Source organism: Carassius gibelio, chromosome A6 (assembly GCF_023724105.1).
Source record: "Carassius gibelio isolate Cgi1373 ecotype wild population from Czech Republic chromosome A6, carGib1.2-hapl.c, whole genome shotgun sequence".
NCBI lineage: Eukaryota > Metazoa > Chordata > Actinopteri > Cypriniformes > Cyprinidae > Carassius > Carassius gibelio.
In genome coordinates this window covers 23,229,056-23,248,611 of record NC_068376.1, presented here as the reverse complement: position 1 = coordinate 23,248,611, position 19,556 = coordinate 23,229,056, and the positions used below count along the sequence as shown (strand labels likewise).

At 37.0% G+C, this 19,556-nt stretch overlaps 1 protein-coding gene across 2 annotated transcripts in view; it reads left to right on the top strand.

Annotated features, from left to right (window-relative positions):
- LOC128015761 (collagen alpha-1(VII) chain) overlaps window positions 1–19,556 on the top strand; it is a 66,780-nt gene that overhangs the window by 32,468 nt on the left and 14,756 nt on the right. The window contains exons 47-91 of one of the 2 annotated variants that reach the window (XM_052599861.1): window positions 16–51; window positions 176–211; window positions 304–339; window positions 516–578; window positions 824–883; window positions 1,066–1,101; window positions 1,230–1,310; window positions 1,795–1,830; window positions 1,915–1,959; window positions 2,048–2,119; window positions 2,693–2,737; window positions 2,839–2,874; window positions 2,980–3,021; window positions 3,108–3,188; window positions 3,261–3,296; window positions 3,735–3,770; window positions 7,057–7,137; window positions 7,221–7,256; window positions 7,376–7,447; window positions 7,555–7,599; window positions 9,156–9,191; window positions 9,287–9,322; window positions 9,969–10,073; window positions 10,215–10,280; window positions 10,494–10,529; window positions 10,614–10,649; window positions 10,746–10,784; window positions 10,869–10,904; window positions 10,983–11,105; window positions 11,334–11,543; window positions 11,667–11,702; window positions 11,974–12,018; window positions 12,135–12,248; window positions 12,350–12,421; window positions 12,514–12,558; window positions 13,677–13,712; window positions 14,387–14,422; window positions 14,497–14,541; window positions 14,736–14,768; window positions 14,902–14,964; window positions 15,307–15,342; window positions 17,869–17,949; window positions 18,110–18,178; window positions 18,304–18,339; window positions 19,300–19,359. In XM_052599861.1, the coding sequence (XP_052455821.1) occupies window positions 16–51; window positions 176–211; window positions 304–339; window positions 516–578; window positions 824–883; window positions 1,066–1,101; window positions 1,230–1,310; window positions 1,795–1,830; window positions 1,915–1,959; window positions 2,048–2,119; window positions 2,693–2,737; window positions 2,839–2,874; window positions 2,980–3,021; window positions 3,108–3,188; window positions 3,261–3,296; window positions 3,735–3,770; window positions 7,057–7,137; window positions 7,221–7,256; window positions 7,376–7,447; window positions 7,555–7,599; window positions 9,156–9,191; window positions 9,287–9,322; window positions 9,969–10,073; window positions 10,215–10,280; window positions 10,494–10,529; window positions 10,614–10,649; window positions 10,746–10,784; window positions 10,869–10,904; window positions 10,983–11,105; window positions 11,334–11,543; window positions 11,667–11,702; window positions 11,974–12,018; window positions 12,135–12,248; window positions 12,350–12,421; window positions 12,514–12,558; window positions 13,677–13,712; window positions 14,387–14,422; window positions 14,497–14,541; window positions 14,736–14,768; window positions 14,902–14,964; window positions 15,307–15,342; window positions 17,869–17,949; window positions 18,110–18,178; window positions 18,304–18,339; window positions 19,300–19,359 (2,541 nt within the window). Of the gene's footprint in view, window positions 1–15; window positions 52–175; window positions 212–303; window positions 340–515; window positions 579–823; window positions 884–1,065; window positions 1,102–1,229; window positions 1,311–1,794; window positions 1,831–1,914; window positions 1,960–2,047; window positions 2,120–2,692; window positions 2,738–2,838; window positions 2,875–2,979; window positions 3,022–3,107; window positions 3,189–3,260; window positions 3,297–3,734; window positions 3,771–7,056; window positions 7,138–7,220; window positions 7,257–7,375; window positions 7,448–7,554; window positions 7,600–9,155; window positions 9,192–9,286; window positions 9,323–9,968; window positions 10,074–10,214; window positions 10,281–10,493; window positions 10,530–10,613; window positions 10,650–10,745; window positions 10,785–10,868; window positions 10,905–10,982; window positions 11,106–11,333; window positions 11,544–11,666; window positions 11,703–11,973; window positions 12,019–12,134; window positions 12,249–12,349; window positions 12,422–12,513; window positions 12,559–13,319; window positions 13,356–13,676; window positions 13,713–14,386; window positions 14,423–14,496; window positions 14,542–14,735; window positions 14,769–14,901; window positions 14,965–15,306; window positions 15,343–17,868; window positions 17,950–18,109; window positions 18,179–18,303; window positions 18,340–19,299; window positions 19,360–19,556 lie in introns of both variants that reach the window. The other variant, XM_052599862.1, reaches the window with a different exon arrangement.

The following is a 19,556-nucleotide window of genomic DNA, read 5'->3' as shown; positions in this document are numbered from 1 at the left end:
TATATGTGCCTTTAGGGATTGCCAGGGAGCAGTGGCTTTTCTGGAGAGAAGGTAAGTTAAGATTTCAGTTTAACAAACAGCATTTTTTTCAGATATCTACTTCATTTTATTTTGTGCTTGAACTGTATATGTATATTATGTATATCTTTATTTATGTATCTCTATTTGGTGTAAGGGTGCTGAGGGTGAAAAAGGGGAACCAGGAAGCTGTGTAAGATCAGAATTTTTATGTTTTCAAATTCATATGAACATTTCATTCATTTGTAATGGTCTTACTGACATTGTTCACTATGGCTTTTTTAGGACTGTCAAGGTTCATTTGGGAAGAAAGGAGAGCGGGTATGACTTTTGAGAACAATGCAGAGACTATTTCAGATAACAGTATTTCTGTTTTATTCTTATGTTAAGTCCTTTTCAGTATTGACATTCAGATTGTACAGACCCACTCAAATCTGTTTTTTTTTCTGCTGAGGTTCCATTCAAACCTATTTTAACTCTTCTTTTTCTTCCTTTAGGGTGAAAGGGGCCTTCCAGGTCCTGATGGTGCTAAAGGTGATGCAGGACAAAAAGGGGAAAGGGTGAGTGAATGAGTTTTGTGAATGAATGATGGTGTCCATCTGGGAAATGTCTCGGATGAGATAGTGAGGACATTTTAAAATGGAAATTACACTTATTTTGACATTGAGTTTACTTACGGTGATCACACATACTTGTTAAATAAAGGTTTTTATTTTTATTATTATTATTAATAATATTAATTCATTTCAAGGTACATCTGAAATTGGGAAACTGTATGATTGGACCTTTCTAATCTATCCCACAGGGTGCCCCTGGAGCAGGAGAGCCTGGCCAACCTGGACCTAAAGGGGACCAAGGTGATCGGGTAAGTTTGTCTTCATGATAATCTAGATTTGCATTTCCATGGAAATGCTAGTGTTTCTAATACAGTAATAATATTAAGGTAAAGCTTCAATTTTAGGCTTTGGTTCTGCATAACTGATACACAGAATCACCTGCTGTTGCAGTAGTCTTTATATTTAACATACTGCTTGTTTATTTAAACAGGGTCTCACTGGATTGTCTGGAAAACCTGGTTTGAAGGTAAAGTAAACACACAAAAAAAGTGTCTCTCGTTCAAGTGGCTTCAGAGCATATGTTCATGGAAATGACGCATTGGTCTGAAGAAGTTGTCATACATTACACTCTCTCTTTTCTTTATGCGACTCTAGGGCAGTCAAGGTGACTCAGGAGAGAGAGGGGAGACAGGGAATCCTGGTCCACAGGGGCCCATGGGCCCCAGAGGGAAAGATGTGAGAGTTGCACCCATTTATACATGAACACAGGCCTCAACTAAAAGCTGCTTCTTACAACTTCATCTGCAACTAATGCTCATCGTCTTAACTTTTTTGTTAGGGATAAGTGTCTATGATACATCACCCTTAGCATATCAGGTGTTTTTCGAAAGTTACTACTCTTTATATTTTAAGCCTTATAAATAATCTGCTTTGGTAATGAGATTCATTCAATGCTTTTTTAACATTTAACTCCTTCTTTCTTTTATTCTAACATCTTCCTTTCTCACCGAAGTAACAAGTAGTCAAGGTAATGGGTATATTTCTTCCTTGTCTTTAGTTCTGCTCCACACTTCCTTTAAGCTACTGTATTTGCTTTGGTGGCTTCTGAAATATGGAATTGTATTGTCATTCTTGACACTGTAATTGTTTTTTATTGAATAATTAACAGAAATAATATGGCTGATGGTAGGAAGACTGTTGTGTTATTTTGTTTTTTTAGGGACTAAAAGGAGACAAAGGAGAGGACGGCACTGCAGTGAGTTTTTTTTTTTTTCAGCATTCCTGTATTTGTGAGTTTGTTTGTTTTGTATGTAATATTTCTCCGTTTCTCTTGTCTCAGGGTGAATCAGGGTTGCCGGGTAAATCAGGGGAGAGAGGTTTAAGAGTGAGTTCACAGATTTGTTATCGGATTCTGCGAATCGTTGTAGTTTGTATTCCCGCTACATCCTAACAGTGGTCTTTTAATATTTCAGGGACTGCCAGGTCAACCAGGTCAACCTGGGATAAAAGGAGACACGGGTGATCCGGGGGAAGATGGACGAAATGTAAGACATATATCATCCTAAATGTTTTTCAGCAGAATTAAGGCATGGTCATGCCTAACTAAATATTTGTAAAAAATTATTTTTAAGCCAGAATTATTTATACTGAATTATTTTTATTTTCTTATTGAAAATAAATTTATGAAAGAATAAATGAAAACTATGTTAACACAAAGTAAAGTACACCATTAAAGCACAAGAAATAGGAATATTCATAGAATAGATATTAGATTAATAGTGAAAAGGGAATTTTAATAGATTCCCATTTTGCCAGCAAATATAATTTCGGTTACACTTTAGAATAAAGTTCCACTAGTTAATGTTAGTTAATGTACAGTATAACAAACCATGACCAGTACATTTATTACAGTATTTATTAATCTTTTTCATTGTTAGTTCATGTTAGTTCACAGTGCATCAACTAATGTTAACAAGCACAACTTTTGATTTGAATAATCCATTAGTAAATGTTTCAATTAACATAAAGTAAGATTTATAAATGCTGTAGAGGTATTGTTCATTTTTAGTTCATGTCAACTAAAGTAGTTAACTAATGTTATGTGATGTTCTTCGCAGGGTACCCCAGGTCCCACTGGACCAAGAGGCTCAAAGGGAGAGCAGGTGAAATATCAGAAGCTTCTCACTCAACACATGTTTGGATCTCTACACAAACATTGAAACATTGAAAGTGTCATCTAACATCTTTATTGCGGTAATTATAGGGAATACAAGGTCCCCCTGGGCCACCTGGAGATGTGGTATGTTTTAAAACCATTATCGTCTCACTGCACTTTTTTCTACACCCCTGTTTATTTAAATAACATGCTGTTTTTTAAATCTTTTAAATGTGTTCGTTCTGTTAGACAACTGGAGAGAAACAGCTGAAAGGGGACAGAGGAGAAAAGGTACAGTAAAATATTTGTAGTCTTTAAAATCTGTCTATCATAAGTGTTCTGATTTTGTCTCTGTGATGCTCTTGTTCTAACACCAGGGAGATGCAGGTGACCCAGGGGAACATGGGGGTAAAGGTCAAAAGGGTGAAGCAGGAGCTTCAGGCTCACCGGGACCAAGCGTAAGTCAGTATGGTGATCAGACAGTATGTGTAATTGAGAGTGATTTGTATCTTAACCTATTTGTTGTTTAGGGTCCTGAGGGGCCGCGTGGGGTACCAGGAGCCAGAGTAAGAACCTCTTACTGCTTTTGTGCCTTTTATCTGTTTAGACATTTCTTTGATCTTTGTGTATCTGTGTAAGTCTCTATGGCCGCATACACACTGACTCTAAATGTGATGATACACGGGGCAACTTTTTGAGCAGTGTTGCAGTGGGCAACCAGGTGAGACACAGGGCCCACAACTGATCTAAAGTATCCAGATACAAATTTGTTGCCCGTTCTCAATGGGAAAGTGCCCAAGCAGCATTGCCCCATGTATCATCACCTTAAATATGGTGATATACAATACTTTATCCCATTCAAACACAAAGTTATTTAGGACATTGGCAACCATATGATGCAACTGAATTCATTCTAAAAATTCAGATAACTGATTTAAAATTTTCAGAAATCATTACTTTTAATAGGAGATTGTACAACTCATTCTGCTTTCTGTTTCTTCTAGGGTGACCCAGGGGATAGGGGCAGTCCAGGAGACAAGGTAAAAGAGACAGTTTTATATATGGATGGAATTTTTTAGGCACCTTACAATTTGATTACATTTTGATTCAGGAAATCATGATTAAACAATAGTAATAAACAATAAACAAAAAGGGTCTTTCCAACATATGTCGAAGCTTTGGGTTGTTTAAAGGGATAATTCACCCAAAAATGAAAATTAGCCCATGATTTACTCACTCTCAAGGCATACTGTGTATATGGAAGGAATGGCCGCTTTTAAAATACTGCTTCATGAAGCTTAGAAATCTCTGTGAATCATTGTTTCGAAAGTGGTTAGGAGCGCATATAAAAATGCCAAAGTCAACGTGATTTCAGTAAACAAGGCTTTATTACATTATAACTGTTTTCGAAACATTTAAAGTGCCCCTATATAATGCCATTTTTAAGGTTGTTAATATTGTTTTATGAGTCTCCTAAAACAGATTTACATGCATGCGAGGTCAAAAAAACGTCAGTTTTCTCAGAAAATAAATAAAAATTGTGATTTTGCCTCATTTAAAAATTATTTATAAACGACTCGTGCGAAGCAGTTCAAAGAATCAATCTCTGTATATCCCTCCTTTCTGTGAGCCCTTACTGCTATGATTGGTCAGAGGGCACAGTCCTTTGTGATTGGTCAAGAGCCCTAGAGAGATTGGCTCTGGATTGGTCTACCACGTACAGTGCGTGTCAGAAACAAAGCCCTGGAGACTTGTCAATATATAGAAAAGAACAAGTTAAACAGGTTTGTGGTAAATATGAGATGTGATAAAACAAATTTACTCTCACAGCGTAGGATACAGCGTCTTCTCAAAATTATGTTAACAATGGAAACTTTACAGTGTTTGTGGGCAAGCAAGTTGGCGATGTAAAACATGGGCGGACATTATGCGAATGTATTAATTCGTGACGTAGAGCCGTAACAGAATAAGATTCAAATTCCTGACTTTTTTTGACAGACAATAACTTTATTGTGCACTGTCAGCTTTACAACTTTGCAGATGGTTTATGTTCACATAAAGCTACATGACACACTGCATTAATAGTTCACCTTGGGGGGTGGGGGATGATGCGAGTTTACTGAGATTGCCATGCATCGGTGAGCCACTGCATCAGCGTATATGGTAATATGATGTTGGATCAGTTTGATCTATTTGTAGACATTTAATGAGACATTTGTGTAATTAAGGATGAGGTTGCTAATAGTCTCTTACTGGCCTGTTTAGACAAGCTCTCCACAAAACAAACAAAATAAGCCCTTGCAAATTAATAATTATTTTAAAGACGCATATTTTACAGACATTTCATTTTTAATGGTATTTTATTATTTTGATTCATTTCATGCATTTTCACTGGGTTTGTAAAAGCTGTTTTTATGCATGTTTTGGCCTGAGTTTTTGTTGCATTTACACAGTTTTGACCAGCTAGCATCCCCTGCATGTGGTGTTCCGAGCATTTCGAAACAGTTTCTCCCATCACTAGTATTTCAGATGAATCCAATTGGAGTGATATATAAAATTGTCCTGGCTCTTCCAAGCTTTATAATGGCAGTAGATGGGCATTTCTGTTCAACAGTTCAAAAGAAGTCCAGTAAAGTTAATATAACTCCAATTGGATTCGTCTGAAAGAAGAAAGTCATATACACATAGAATTTCTTGAGGGTGAGTAAATCATGGGCTGATTTTCATTTTTGGGTGAACTATCCCTTTAAGTGTTTTCTGTTAGAATTGACAGACATGAACAGGCCGTTGTTCCTCCAGCTCCAGATAGACACATTATACATGGTTTTTAAATGTCATGTTTTATAAAATTTTATTTTGAGTGTGGCAATTTTTATTTTTATTTTCTCAAAATAGTGGAAAAACAGTCATATTTTGAAATATTTTTACAATTTAAAATAACAGTTTTCTATTTTATTTTATTTTAAAATGTAATTTGTTCTTGTGATGGCAAAGCTAAATTTTCAGGAGCCATTACTCCAGTCTTTCATGTCACATCAACTATCAGAAATCATGAAATTATATGCTGATTTGGTGCTCAAAAATATTTTTTATTACTATCAATGTTGGAAACAATTGTGCTGCCTCATATTTTTGTCGAAACTTGTTATACATTTTTTTCAGCAAAGAAAAGAAAGTTCAGAAGAACATCTTTTATTTGAAACATCATTATTTTTGTGTCAATATTTACTGTCACATTTGATCATTTTAATGCATCCTTGCTAAATAAAAAATATCATACCCCAAACATTTGAACGATAGTGCATAGTGCGTATTGTATTTTTTTAATGTAAAGCAAGTGCCAAGTAGACGTAACCTGCAATTAATTTTGTAGAAAGAGAAATTAATTAAATTGAAATCATTTGATTAAAAAGGATTGTGATGTCTGAACAAGGAACTGAACACCTTGCTTCAGCCATGCAATGTTTACCGTCAATTACTGTTTGAATGAGGCATCTATAAAGTAAGTTGCTTCCTTCAATATTTCTTCAGAAACAGGTGTAAGCACCCCTGCAAAAATAATTTTATTTTAGAGTGCAACAATGACAATATTTTGAAAAGTGAGTGTCATACAGTGGTAGACAGCTGAAAATAGGCTGAAATGGTAAAACTGGCTGCAGTAATCAGTGTAAAGTATAAATATAACTGCTTAGTCATGGATCTCACTATACTGCAGAAGCTGTGACAAACTTCATTATGTCAGGTTTTAGCTCTTGGGGTTTTTATATAGCAGGTCTCACTAGCGTTGCAATTATTTGGTATTGTCTGTCTGCTAGACTGTTTAATCTTTGTCTAACATTTGTGCTACAGAACTGAAACAAGGTTATGTTTCATAGTGGGATGAAATGAGAAAACAAGATCTCACTGATGTCTCGAGGAATATTGTAAACCATGTTGTTGCTTTCTTCCTGTCAGAGAGATGTATAGCTAATTAATTTGTGTCATACCCTTGTGGCATATAAAGTACTTGTACCAGTCCTCGTCTAATTTAGGTTTTTAGACTGGCTTCACTGATTTTATTACATTAATTAAGCTGAAGACTGCTGCTTTTGGCATGCATGCATTTGTGTGATGCTTTCAGAAAGGTGTTATTAGTGACAAAGACTGGATCTGTCAGTCAACCCATTAAAATTCATTTATTCAAGTTGGTGATGACCCATTGCTGAGAAAATTTTAATAGATTTTGATAGACAGTGATGTTGATTGTTTTGTGTGTATTTACAGTATATGTGTTCCACAGACTAGTCAATATTGATTGTTTCTGTATATGTGTACATGCGTGTGCAGGGAGAAAGAGGAGTGGCTGGACTGGATGGACGACCCGGTCAGGATGGGAAACCTGGGCCACCTGGAGCTCCTGGATTACGGGTCAGATAACTTCAATCCTCGCATCAGCTGCCTATTATAGGATCTTCGATCAATCTGAATCCTTAATATTTTTGGTTTTGTAGGGTGACCCAGGAAAACAAGGGGATCCTGGAAGAGATGTGAGTACTCCTGTCCCTCCGTATGTCAGATCATCTGTTTGTTGCATCATGATGTTGCCACTGTTTTCTGCAACAAATCAATCCTGTTTTTAATCTGTTTAACATTTGCTGTTTCCTAGGGCTTGGCGGGACTAAGAGGGTCTCAGGGGCCTCCAGGACCAGCTGGTCCCCCAGGAGCTAATGGCACACCTGTGAGTAATATCACAGCTTAATCTGTGAAAATCATTTATCCATGCAAATTCCCATACTAGAGCATAAGCACATTATCACATTAAAATAATGTTATGCTTTATTTCAGGGCAAAGGAGGGGAGGATGGGAAACCAGGACTGCCTGGAAAACCTGTAAGTAACGCTGTAATCTTAATTAAAACCCAACATGCTTTCAGAAACATTTGTATCTACTGTAAATGTAAAATATTCTGACATGTTGATATATTCAACAACTCGACCCTGTGACTTTTTATTAATAGTGGTAAGAATTTGGGATTGGTAGTGCTGTCAAAAAATGGTTGTGATGTAATTATATAATAGGTTATAGTCTGACACGCTTTTTTCAAATAAATCCAGCCTTGATGAGAAGAAGATAGTTATTTCAAAATCATTAATAATTGTTATATTTCCAAACTTTTGCCCATTACTTTGATAATAATAACAATTCTATATACTTTACTGTAATATGTTATAGTACTTTATTATAATATATTATTATATTGTTGTCATTATTATTAAATGCTGCTTTTTATTTTTTACAGGACAGTACATCATTTTACAATATAATTTATATCTTTTAAATGTGCTAAAATATGTATTTTTTTATAATAAATGCTGGGGCGTGACTTGTGGGCATGGCTTGGGGCGTGGTCAGAATTTCCTTTTTTTTGTCTCCAGCTGATCACATGCCTGTGTAATCTCAGTAGTATGTGTTAATTTCCAAGCCAGCACTTGGTCCTTTAAATCCTGAGGCTTTTTTATATTTATTTTAATTTTTGATCAAGGCTATCTAGAATGCAACAAGCAAACTCTCGTTTCAGTTTAGCAACCACACCATAGTCCTTGTACTCCATAAATGAGATGATTAAAGGTGCTGTATGTAGGATTGACACAGAGTGGTTGAACTAAGTATTACAGTCCAATTTCAAAATATTGGACAGGGTTTTTTTCACCCGGCCCCTCCTCTTCAGACTTGACACACATGCAGGTTGCCAGATTGACGACACAAACTGGAAACTTAATGATGAATTAAATTAAATGCGTTGTGTTTTCGTCCAACTGGCAACCCAGGTTGCCGAAATAAAATTGGGTAAACTGGCAGTGGGCAGGATTCACAAACCAAAACAAGAGACCGACATTCCAGCCCAGAAAGCACATTTTCAAAGGGGAATAACTGACTGTAGCATTGTTTTTAAGATAAACAAGTATGTTAATTTAGCATGTTTCTTAAGTATCTGCAAATATATTGTGGTATTTGTATGCTTTAGTAGAGTCAAAATCTTACATACAGCACCTTTAAATCCTGCTGATAATAAATCACCCCCTTAGTAGCCTAATGAGCTTTCAGTGGGAGGTAACTCTGACCAAAAAATGCTTTGTAGTTAAAATATGTGAGGAGTTTCAGTCAGCTGTGTACTTATATTTGGTTAACTTGACTCATATAGATTATGCCATGGAGCAGAGCTTACACAAAGCCTGCTCGTCCTGCAGTTTCTTCTGATTTACTGATCACAGCCCCGAACCAGCTGTGTTAATTGCAGGAGCTATATCATATATCTGTAATATGAGGCTGCGTGAAAAATAGAAGAGAAATTACTGCTAGAATGAGTTGTGAGTCTTGATTACAGAAATTATGAAAATGTGTTCCAGATGTCTGTGTTTAATGCCTCATTTTCTATCTTTTTCAGGGTGAGGATGGCGTGCCAGGAGAAGATGGTCGAAAGGTAATAAAACACCTATTGGTGAAATCTTGTTTATGATTACATTGTAATTTTTGATAATTAGCCTCTGATCGAATCTGGTTATGCCTTCTTTGCAGGGAGATAAAGGAGAACCAGGGCCCACTGGAAGAGATGTGAGTCTCTTTGTTTTTATCTTCCTAAATCATCCTGTTCTCACTCTCTTTCTGCCTTTCACAGCACAAGACAAGTCCATCACAGCTTAACATACCCCGTACTACATAACACTTTCAAAATGTACATTTTAAGGCTTACGGAAAATGTTATTTTTACCATTTTGTGAATTTTATTCACTTCATGGCATCAAAGGTAAGCATGTACTGTAACTTATAAAGTCTGGTAAAAGCTTTTCTTATTTGTATGTTCTGTCTGTTTCATTTTGTACTGCTTGTCTGTACCTGCTTTTTTTTTGTATGATTTGTGGCCACATTTGACTGAGTGTACTCAGATTTTGTTGTTTTCTGTGATTCAGTCCATGTCTCGCACAGCTAATTTTCCCATCAGCACAAATCAGATTTGTTGTTAAATGGGTGTTTTCAATCATAGAAACCTTTCGCAAACATACACAAACACAGTCACCCACATTTTAAATGCATGGATGCTCTTCTTCCTGTGCTTGATGCTGTGTGCAGTCAGTAATTAAGAAACTCTTCACTGATGAGTTTATTTGATGTGCAAATTTATGCCCATTAATTAAGAAATTAATTTGTATCATGGTTATTTCTCTCATCTCCCTCTCTCTTTCTGTTTATCGCTCCTCAGGGTCGAGATGGGTTGAAAGGTGATCAGGGAATTGCAGGACTTATTGGCCCTCAAGGTCCCACTGGACCAGCTGGAGTTCCTGGAAATGTCGGACCACCCGGACCTGTGTGTTTGTGCATATTTTTGATTTTAAACAAACTACTCTGCTACTCTATTAATCACATAATAATTCTGGAGGGTGATTAATTAATGCAAAGAGCTGTATATCTCAATCTTTCCGGGTGTTTTTTTTTTTTTTTTTGTCAGGTGGTGTATGTTAAAGGTGAGCCAGCAACAGCTATTCCAGGCCCCCAGGGACCTCAAGGAGCCCCTGTAAGTAACATATCCCACCTCTGGCTCTACAGCAGTAGAAGTCAGTTGTCAGAGACCATGTATTAAAAAAAAAAAAAAGCAACCACTACATTTTCTTCTGAAGTTATATAATAGCCTAAATACATATATTTAATCCCTGATTGAATGAAATGCATACAAAATGAGAACAGCTATGTATTGTATCATTTATATGTATTACTTTTTATCAATCAGGGTGTACCTGGAGTCCCAGGTGATGCTGGACCAAGAGTAAGTTTGTGCGTGTGTGTGTAAATATGTTGTGTTTTTTTAGATATCATTACTCATGATGTTGTCATAATGTGACCTTTGTAGGGGGAGAGAGGTCTGCCAGGCTTGAAAGGAGATGCGGTGAGTGTATTTTTACCAATGTGTCTTTTAGTGGTCACTGCTCTCAGAGCTGACACAAGGCAGTTTTCAGCATAATTCAACTCTTTTGATTGACAGGGAGATCCAGGAGAGGATGGCAAACCAGGAACTGTAGTGGTGAGGAAAACGCTTACGCACACAAAGCCACACATGCATGGCTGGCAAGATGATTAATGTTGTTTTCCCCCTGTTTTGTCGTAGGATGTGAAGAGAGCTTTGTCAGAATTTGGCATTGAGGTACTGAGAAATTTATCATTAATATTTACAGAGTTTGTAGGTAGATGTAAATGTCACTCTCTCTCCTATTCTTTGCAGGTCAGAGAACTGAAACTATTAGTTGATGACGGAAGCAATCTGGTATCAAAGTTGAGTGAATTGACAGAAGGAAAGAGGGGCGAAAAAGGAGATGTCGGACCTAGAGGACCTCCAGGAACAGATGTGAGTTAAAAAGTGGTGTCTGGTTGTTGAATAGTTGGATGAATAGTGTTTCACGATGCCTTTTGCAATGAAAATCATGCAAAAACTTATTGGGCGCTGACCATGGTGCTGAAATGTATTTCTGGTTTGAAAACATCCAGCAACTCTATGTATTTCTTCACGGTCTCATCCTCTCCTCTTTTTCATTTTTTAAACCTAGTTTTCTCTTCCTTGCATACTGGCTTTCAGGGTGCACGAGGTCTTCCGGGTGAACGAGGTGTCAAAGGAGAGCAGGGTGAGAAAGGGCCTCCTGGGCCACAGGGTCCTCCAGGCAGAGCAATTGGAGAAAGAGGCCCAGAAGGTCCACCAGGAAAGGCAGGTGAACCCGGAAAGCCAGGAATACCAGGAGTACCAGGACGAGCTGGTGAACTTGGAGAAGCTGGCAGACCTGGGGACAAGGTAAAGAGAAGAGCATTGGTATTTTGTTACTATATATTTTTTTTTAACGTCTTTTATGAGATACAGAGCTGATCAAAGAAAACACTTTAAATAAAGTTATTTAAAAAATGTGTTTTGTTGCAGGGGGAGAAGGGGGAGAAAGGGGACAGAGGGCCATCTGTAAGTACCATTACTATAATTCATCCATGTTCATTTAAGGCCTAAAATGAAATTTGCCATACTTGCTATTGGCAGTTGAATAAAAAAAAAAAAGCAAATTAATTAATTAATTAATCAGTAAAATATGTATTTAGTTGCCAGTGCATTTTCTTTAATAATATATATGTATGAATTAACATTTCCGCCCAGAAAAATGTGATCGCTTTTGGTGCTTTGTGTATGTACAAACCCTACTTTCTTGTTTTCATTTGGAATAAATCTTCATTTTTAGGGTCCAGCTGGATTGCCTGGCCTAGGGGGGCCTCCAGGACCAAAGGTAAAACAAAATGAAGCTCACATTTGTAGTACACTAGTGAAATTGTGAAAATTGAACGTTGTCAGTTTTGTTTGTAATAACATATTGAGCATGTGTGTGTTTATTTTTTTTCTAAGGGGGATTCTGTCTCCGCTCAGAGTGGTTTGCCTGGTCCAAAGGGTCTTCCAGGCCTCCAAGGTATCAGAGGAGAGCCTGGTCCAGTAGGACCTCCTGGACTTACAGGAGAGAGGGTGAGGGTGGAGTTTCTGAAAAATATATATGTGGCAGCATGCTACCTCATAGGTTTGTGACCTTAGATGACAGTCTGATCTGTGATTTGTCCCTCTCTCAGGGCTACACAGGTCCTCGTGGGGAAAAGGGAGAAAGAGGAGGTAGTGGAGAAAGTGGAAAAGATGGCTTCCCAGTGAGTAAACCCTAACAATGGCCTTAACTGACAATAGAGCTTAGTCTCTATTTATTTAATTTTACAATAAAACTGTGGTACTTTTATCTTAGGGAAGTCCAGGAGAGCCAGGAAAACCAGGGCCAGATGGGAAGCCGGTGAGAAACAAATTCCAATGGCTATGTTGCCAGTTTATTAATAAAATGAATTTGAATTGCTCTATGTCTAATTAATGTCAATATTTTTCTTTGATGTGTGCTAAACTCATATTATTAGATAGATACACCAAATATTAAACATTGGTGTGTAACTTATCCCACACCAATTGTAGATAGTTGTGAAAAATTGTGCTGTTACTTTTTCAAGTGATGTGTCTGGTGGACGATAAAACAGACAAACACAAACTGAATATGTAACTAATATTGAGGGACCTGACACTTATCTGTGAACCAGAATATCATTAACCCTACCACCCTACCAACCAGAACACCCTAACAACCACTCAAGATGCCATGCCAACTGCATATTAATGTCCTTAGCTCAGGCAATCATCACCTTCCGATGATGCCTTATGCATTCCTATTATATAATTCCTTTTTTATAACAGTCATGCACATTGGTCCACTGTAATTATGACAAACTACGGTAAGATTACCAGAGAACGGTGAGTCCAACAAAATCTCTTGCTCTCATTTGAAAGTTTTGTAATGTTTTGTTAATTCTGCCAAACTTTTTAGACCAGACTGCGTTTCATCACTTACTGTGATAGATTAATCAATTATATAGTATTTTAGTAGCCATACAGTATGAAAACACACTTTCACTCATGAAATGGAAATGAAAAGAGAGTTTAGCATTAGTGGAGAAGAGGAGAGTTTTGACTCTCACTCACACAATTATTTATTCTCCTCTGGAGCAGGGTTTGAAGGGACCGGCCGGTCCACCAGGCCTACCTGTGAGTAACAGCATTCCAACACAGCAGCCTTTCTTGGGCTTGCCAATGTAGGAAAGTCTGGGGATTTGATACGAGTACTAGGCCTTGCTGTGAGCACTAGCTGACTTCCTTTGCCTGAGGCTCCATAGATAAAGACACAGAAGTAACAAATTCAGCTCCGCTTCTATCCGCTAACCAACCTGTCTCCTCTTTTCCTCCTCCACTCCTTTTTGTAATCCCACTCCCTTCAACTTCTAATTCTACTCCACTTCAAATTTGGACCATCACACCCCTGCTCTCTCTACACCTCCTGTCCCTCCATCCCTTCCTTCCTTTCTCTAGGGCTTGCCTGGGTTCCCAGGAGTGCTGGGCAGACCGGTAGGTTTTCTTTGGCTGAGATTGTAGGCTGCTTTGCTAATATTGGGAAAGGGGCATTCCTCGTCTCTGTAGTTTGTTATTGTGTATTGGTGCATTTATGTATGTCAGATACTTGAGTGTGCTTGGAAGTATATTTTATGTTTTATGTCTCTGTGAGCAATTTTAATATTTAATTTTATACACTACCGTTCAACAGTTTTGGGTCAGTAAGTTTTTTTGTTTTTGTTTTGTTTTTTGAAAGAAATAATACTTTTAATTGGAAGAATAAGTTGTTCAAAAGTGACAATAAATACATTTAATATATTGCCAATATATACTGGAAAATGTAGGTTTCAAATCACATGAATATATACTTTTTAATATAGTAAAATAGAAAACTATTTAAAATATTTTAAATTGTAATAGTTTTCACAATATTAATGTATTTTTGATCAGGTTGCAGCCTTGGTAAGCATAAGAAACTTGTTTCAAAAATATTTCACAAATCTTACCAACCCCAAACTTTGGAACAGTGTTTGTGTCTAATGTTTGTACAGTCTTTGTCAAAAGTACAGTATACAGTATGTCTGTCTGTTTAGAGCTTGTGTATGCTGTTTATATGTGCATGTGTGTATCTGTGTGTTTTATATTTGTGTCGGCCTGCTATTCATATCAAATGTGTGTATTTTGCACAGGGGAATCCAGGAGAACCAGGAATAAGAGGACCAACTGTACGTATATATTTAGTTAAATGTACATACTCAAATTTAAAATCTTTTTTCTAACCTTTGGTTTGATATTTCAGGGACCGATGGGTGGAAATGGACCCCCAGGGGCTCCTGGTGTGAAGGTTAATGCTGCATTTTATGACATGGATCAAATAATTGTATTAATTAGCAGTCATATTTAATCAATAATAACAGCATGAACCATACTGGATATTTTGTCCCTGTCTGTGTCCTGATATCCTCAGCTTTGGTTTTGCAGATACAAATAACATAAAATGTGTGTTTAAATGTACACATGTTTATGTGTCATGTTTAGGGTGACCAAGGAGAACCAGGCATTGGAGTTCAAGTAAGTTTTCCAGCTGAGTAGCAATGAACACATTCCTTTAGGCGATTTGATACACAGCAATGTGTTTTTGGAGTTACATAACTAACCCACCAGAGTTTACTCACTCTTCAATCTTTTCCCTTCATTCTTCAAGGGTCCTCCTGGACCTCAGGGCAACAGAGGGTTACCTGGACCTACAGGCACTCCAGGAGCAATAGTAAGATAAAAATGCAATATTGGAGTCATTTCAACAGCTCAGAGGAGTTTGAACTCTGTCTCTCCACAGAGGTTATTAGACAATCTCTGCAGCTTCAGCTTAGAGCCTCTTCACATGCTCTATTTCTCTGTGCCTTATTTATCCTTAACTCTCATAGTCTTCAGTTTGCCCTTGCACTTTAGAAAACAACATGTTTTTCCTCCTTTGCATAAGCCTATTTCAGCACTTAAATATCAGTGTACTGTTCAATTCGAGTTTTACATATGCATCTTGTTCTTATAGATAAGGGTGATTTATATTTATCTGAGTAGGGATGAATGCAGCACTTTGTAATGTTTGCAGGGACCACAAGGACCTCCAGGACTTCCAGGACAAGTGGTGAGTAAACAAACATACCAGACCAACATATATTACAGAACATTTCAAATTGAGAAAAATCCTCTATTACAATTTTCCCTCTTCAAATAATTGGTCAAATGGTGGAGGAGGGGCAATGCATGCACAGTGCAGTCAAAAAAATTTTCTTTGAGCTGCAAGAAAGATTGAAACTCGACCACAATTAACTTTCTCGGATGGACACATTTGGTCTCGGTTGGACGTTTGGAGCTGTTTCAGGCACTATCCAATTTTGATATCGTGATACATGTATCGCTGGATCGGCATCATATTTTGAGATACTTTGCAATAGACCTACTGTAGTTTATATGAAGTGACTGAGAACAGTCTTTGTTCTCCTGTTCTCTCACTAACAAATATACATACATATGTTTAATAAGATATATGTATAGTATAGCTTTTTTTATTTTATATACAGCCTAAATATGAATACAAAAATCATAACTCACATTTTCTGCATTTTTAGAATTAAAGAAAATAATATATACATATGTGTGTATGCTGTTTATACATTAAACTCATATTTAGAGCATGCATAAACCTACTTAAGTATACAAACCTGATTCCAAAAAGTTGGGAATGGAATAATTTACAAATCTCACAAACTTATATTTTATTCACAATAGAATATAGAAAACATATCAAATGTTGAAAGTGAGACATTTGTGATGTGTCATTTTGGATTTCATGAGAGCTACACATTTCAAAAAAGTTGGGACATGTAGCAATAAGAGGCCGGAAAAGTTAAATGTACATATAAGGAACAGCTGGAGGACCAATTTGCAACTGATTAGGTGAATTGGCAACATGATTGGGTATAAAAAGAGCCTCTCAGACTGGCAGTGTCTCTCAGAAGTCAAGATGGGAAGAGGATCACCAATTTCCCCAATGCTTCGGTGAAAAATACTGGAACAATATCAGAAAGGAGTATCTCAGAGAAAAATTTGTTATCATCATCTACAGTGCATAATATCATCCAAAGATTCAGAGAATCTGGAACAATTTCTGTGTGTAAGGGTCGAGGCCAGAAAACCATACTGGATGCCTGTGATCTTCGGGCCCTTAAATGGCACTGCATCACATACAGGAAAGCTACTGTAATGGAAATCACAACATGGGCTCAGGAATATTTTCAGAAAACATTGTCGGTGAACACAATCCACCGTGTCATTCTCTGTTGCCGCGTAAAACTCTATAGGTCAAAAAAGAAGCCATATCTAAACATGATCCAGAAGCGCATGTATTTTGTCTGAGGCAAGGCTCATTTAAAATGGACTGTGGCAATGTGGAAAACTGTTCTGTGGTCAGACGAATAAAAATTTGAAGTTCTTTTTGGAAAACTGGGATGCCATGTCCAGACTAAAGTGGACAAGGACAACCCAAGTTGTTATCAGTGCTCAGTTCAGAAGCCTGCATCTCTGATGGTACGGGGTTGCATGAGTGCGTGTGGCATGGGCAGCTTACACATCTGGAAAGGCACCATCAATGCTGAAAGGTATATCCAAGTTCTAGAACAACATATGCTCCCACCCAGATGTCGTCTCTTTCAGTTTTGTTCCAACATGACAATGCCAGACCACATACTGCATCAATTACATTTACATCATGGTTGCGTAAAATAAGGATCTGGGTACTGAAATAGCCAGCCTGGAGTCCAGATCTTTCACCCATAGAAAACATGGCCTTGTCCCAACTTTTTTGAGTTGTGTTGATGCCATGAAATTTAAAATCAACTTATTTTTCCCTTAAAATTAAACATTTTCTCAGTTTAAACATTTGAAATGTCATCTATGTTGTATTCTGAATAAGATATTGAAATTTGAAACTTTCACTTCATTGCATTCTGTTTTTATTCACAATTTGTACAGTGTCCCAACTTTTTTGGAATCGGGTTTGTATTTTTATTTTGAAATTTCAGTCATCAATTGATTAATTGTGAAAATATTTTTCTATTATTTAATTAGCAATCTAGTCAAAAATGACAGCCTAATGAAGATTAGCTTGCAAATGTTCTAGTTCCAAAAATTGTAATTTGTGTTTTTGTTATGTATTCAGTTGCACTCAAAAAAGAAAATTCAGTATAGAATAATGTTCACATAATACATCAACAGATTTATGTTCTCAAAATTATGTTTTTATCAGAATATAGATTTTTTTTTACTCTGTTTTTGTTAAATCTTTTTTATAAACTAAACATAATGCTTATATATAATGTATAATAAACTAACCCTGACAGCTGTTTCTAGCAACAAATATTAACATTAGTATATGATTCAAACAATAAGGGAAAAAGGAAAAGGAAAGCTAAGGAGTAAGAATGTAAGTATCCTGCTACTGTGTCTGTAAGATTAATCAATTACCATACACAGAAATTGATCTGATTTGTTTCTTTAGCATGTTTGTGTTGGTGATAAGTGATAATGAAAACTGTTGTTTGTTCACTCAATGTGACTGTGAGACCTGGCACTTTGAGTAACAAGGTTATCTTTAACATGATGGCATAAACAGGGAGAGGGGGGCAAGCCTGGGGTCCCAGGGAGAGACGGTGTTCCAGGGAAAGATGGCCTGCCAGGGTTACCTGGGAAACTGGTGAGTGATCAGATGATCTTGACATTTACCAAGACATATACGCAATAATTTCATGATCTTCTGCACCTTTTTTTCATTTTCTCTATGCTTCTTTCTTTTTCTCCCCACTTAACTGCTCTCTCTCTCTGTCTTATTATATCTCTCTGTCACTTTCTTTTAGGGTGTTGCCGGACCCATCGGCCCCCCAGGACTTAAAGGAGAGCAAGGAGACAGCGGTCCACCAGGAAAGGTGAATCCATATGTGCATCTTCATGTGTGGACTAGCACGTAATGTGTAGTTTTATTGACACTTTGCTTTTAATTCCCAACGTGCTCAATTTATCTCTCTCCTTTTATTTCCACTGTGTTCTGCAGTCTGTCACCGGACCCCCTGGAATGAAGGGTGAGATGGTGAGTTGTTGCCATGGTTACATCATAGCGAACACTGTGTGAAGATCAACACGTCTCACCTGCATGACAAATAATCTCATTTGAAGCAAACATAATGTTTGAGTGCCATGTACGTGAGCTCTTCAGTAGATCTTTTCTTTCAGTGTTGTCATACTTAAATGCCAGCTGAGAAGCAGCACAAAGTAGTAAAGTAAACCACAGAGAAGTAGAGAGGCTCTATTTATTTTACTTTAATCTAATATTTTACGACTATTATGGATAAAAAAAACTTTCTTTGATCCTCAGGTATCATTTAATGTGCTTTTGTGTGTCTGGTTAGTAGATTAAGTTGTATGTAGCTGTACTTTAAACATTAAACAAAATCAAACAGTGAGTAAACTTTATGTGCAAACTTTATTCTACCTCTTTGTCAGAAATCTTCCAGCTCTCTGACACAAATCCTGTGTAATTGTGCCTTATTTTGTGTTAGTTTTATTTTATTTAGATACTGGCACTGATGTGCTCCATATATATATTTACCACATTTATCAACAAACTTATGACAGGACAGGGACAGGGAAGTAAACTATTGTGGCCCATTGCACATTAAATGCCACAGGCAAAATCCATCAGCTGCTTTCCCTGTACAGCTGAATACTTCCAGGTGTATCTAATCTGTCAAGAGATGCCATCCACAGTTTCACCTGTGATGGAATCTTTATAATATCTGAAAGATATGTACAGCGTGTTCTTAGAAATGTGCAGTACTTCCTGAAAAAACATCAACGGAATAAACAGACCGGAAGCACACAGGTAGTCAATGCATCCATTCATTTGGTACAGTACCAATTCTCCTGAGGGAAATGGATGGCTTATCTGTACTTGCACCATGACATAGATTGCAGATAATGGGCCATAGATTTGTTATTTCTGACAAGAATATACCACATTATTAACTTATTTATTGGCTGATTGTTTAAGGGTCCTCCTGGTCTGACATTGCCAGGTACAGTTGGAGAAAATGGCCTTCCTGGATTACCGGTGAGTTTCACTCATTTTGGTTATTTATTGAAGCTCCTGTCCAATACACTCCAATTAATTTATTTTATATGTGTATATACTGTATGTGTTATATAGGTTTATATGTGTTATAATGGATATTTATGTTTATTTATGCCTCATTTGTTCCCACAGTTTGCAATCATATTCTGTCATCAGCCATCCTTTATCATTAATGT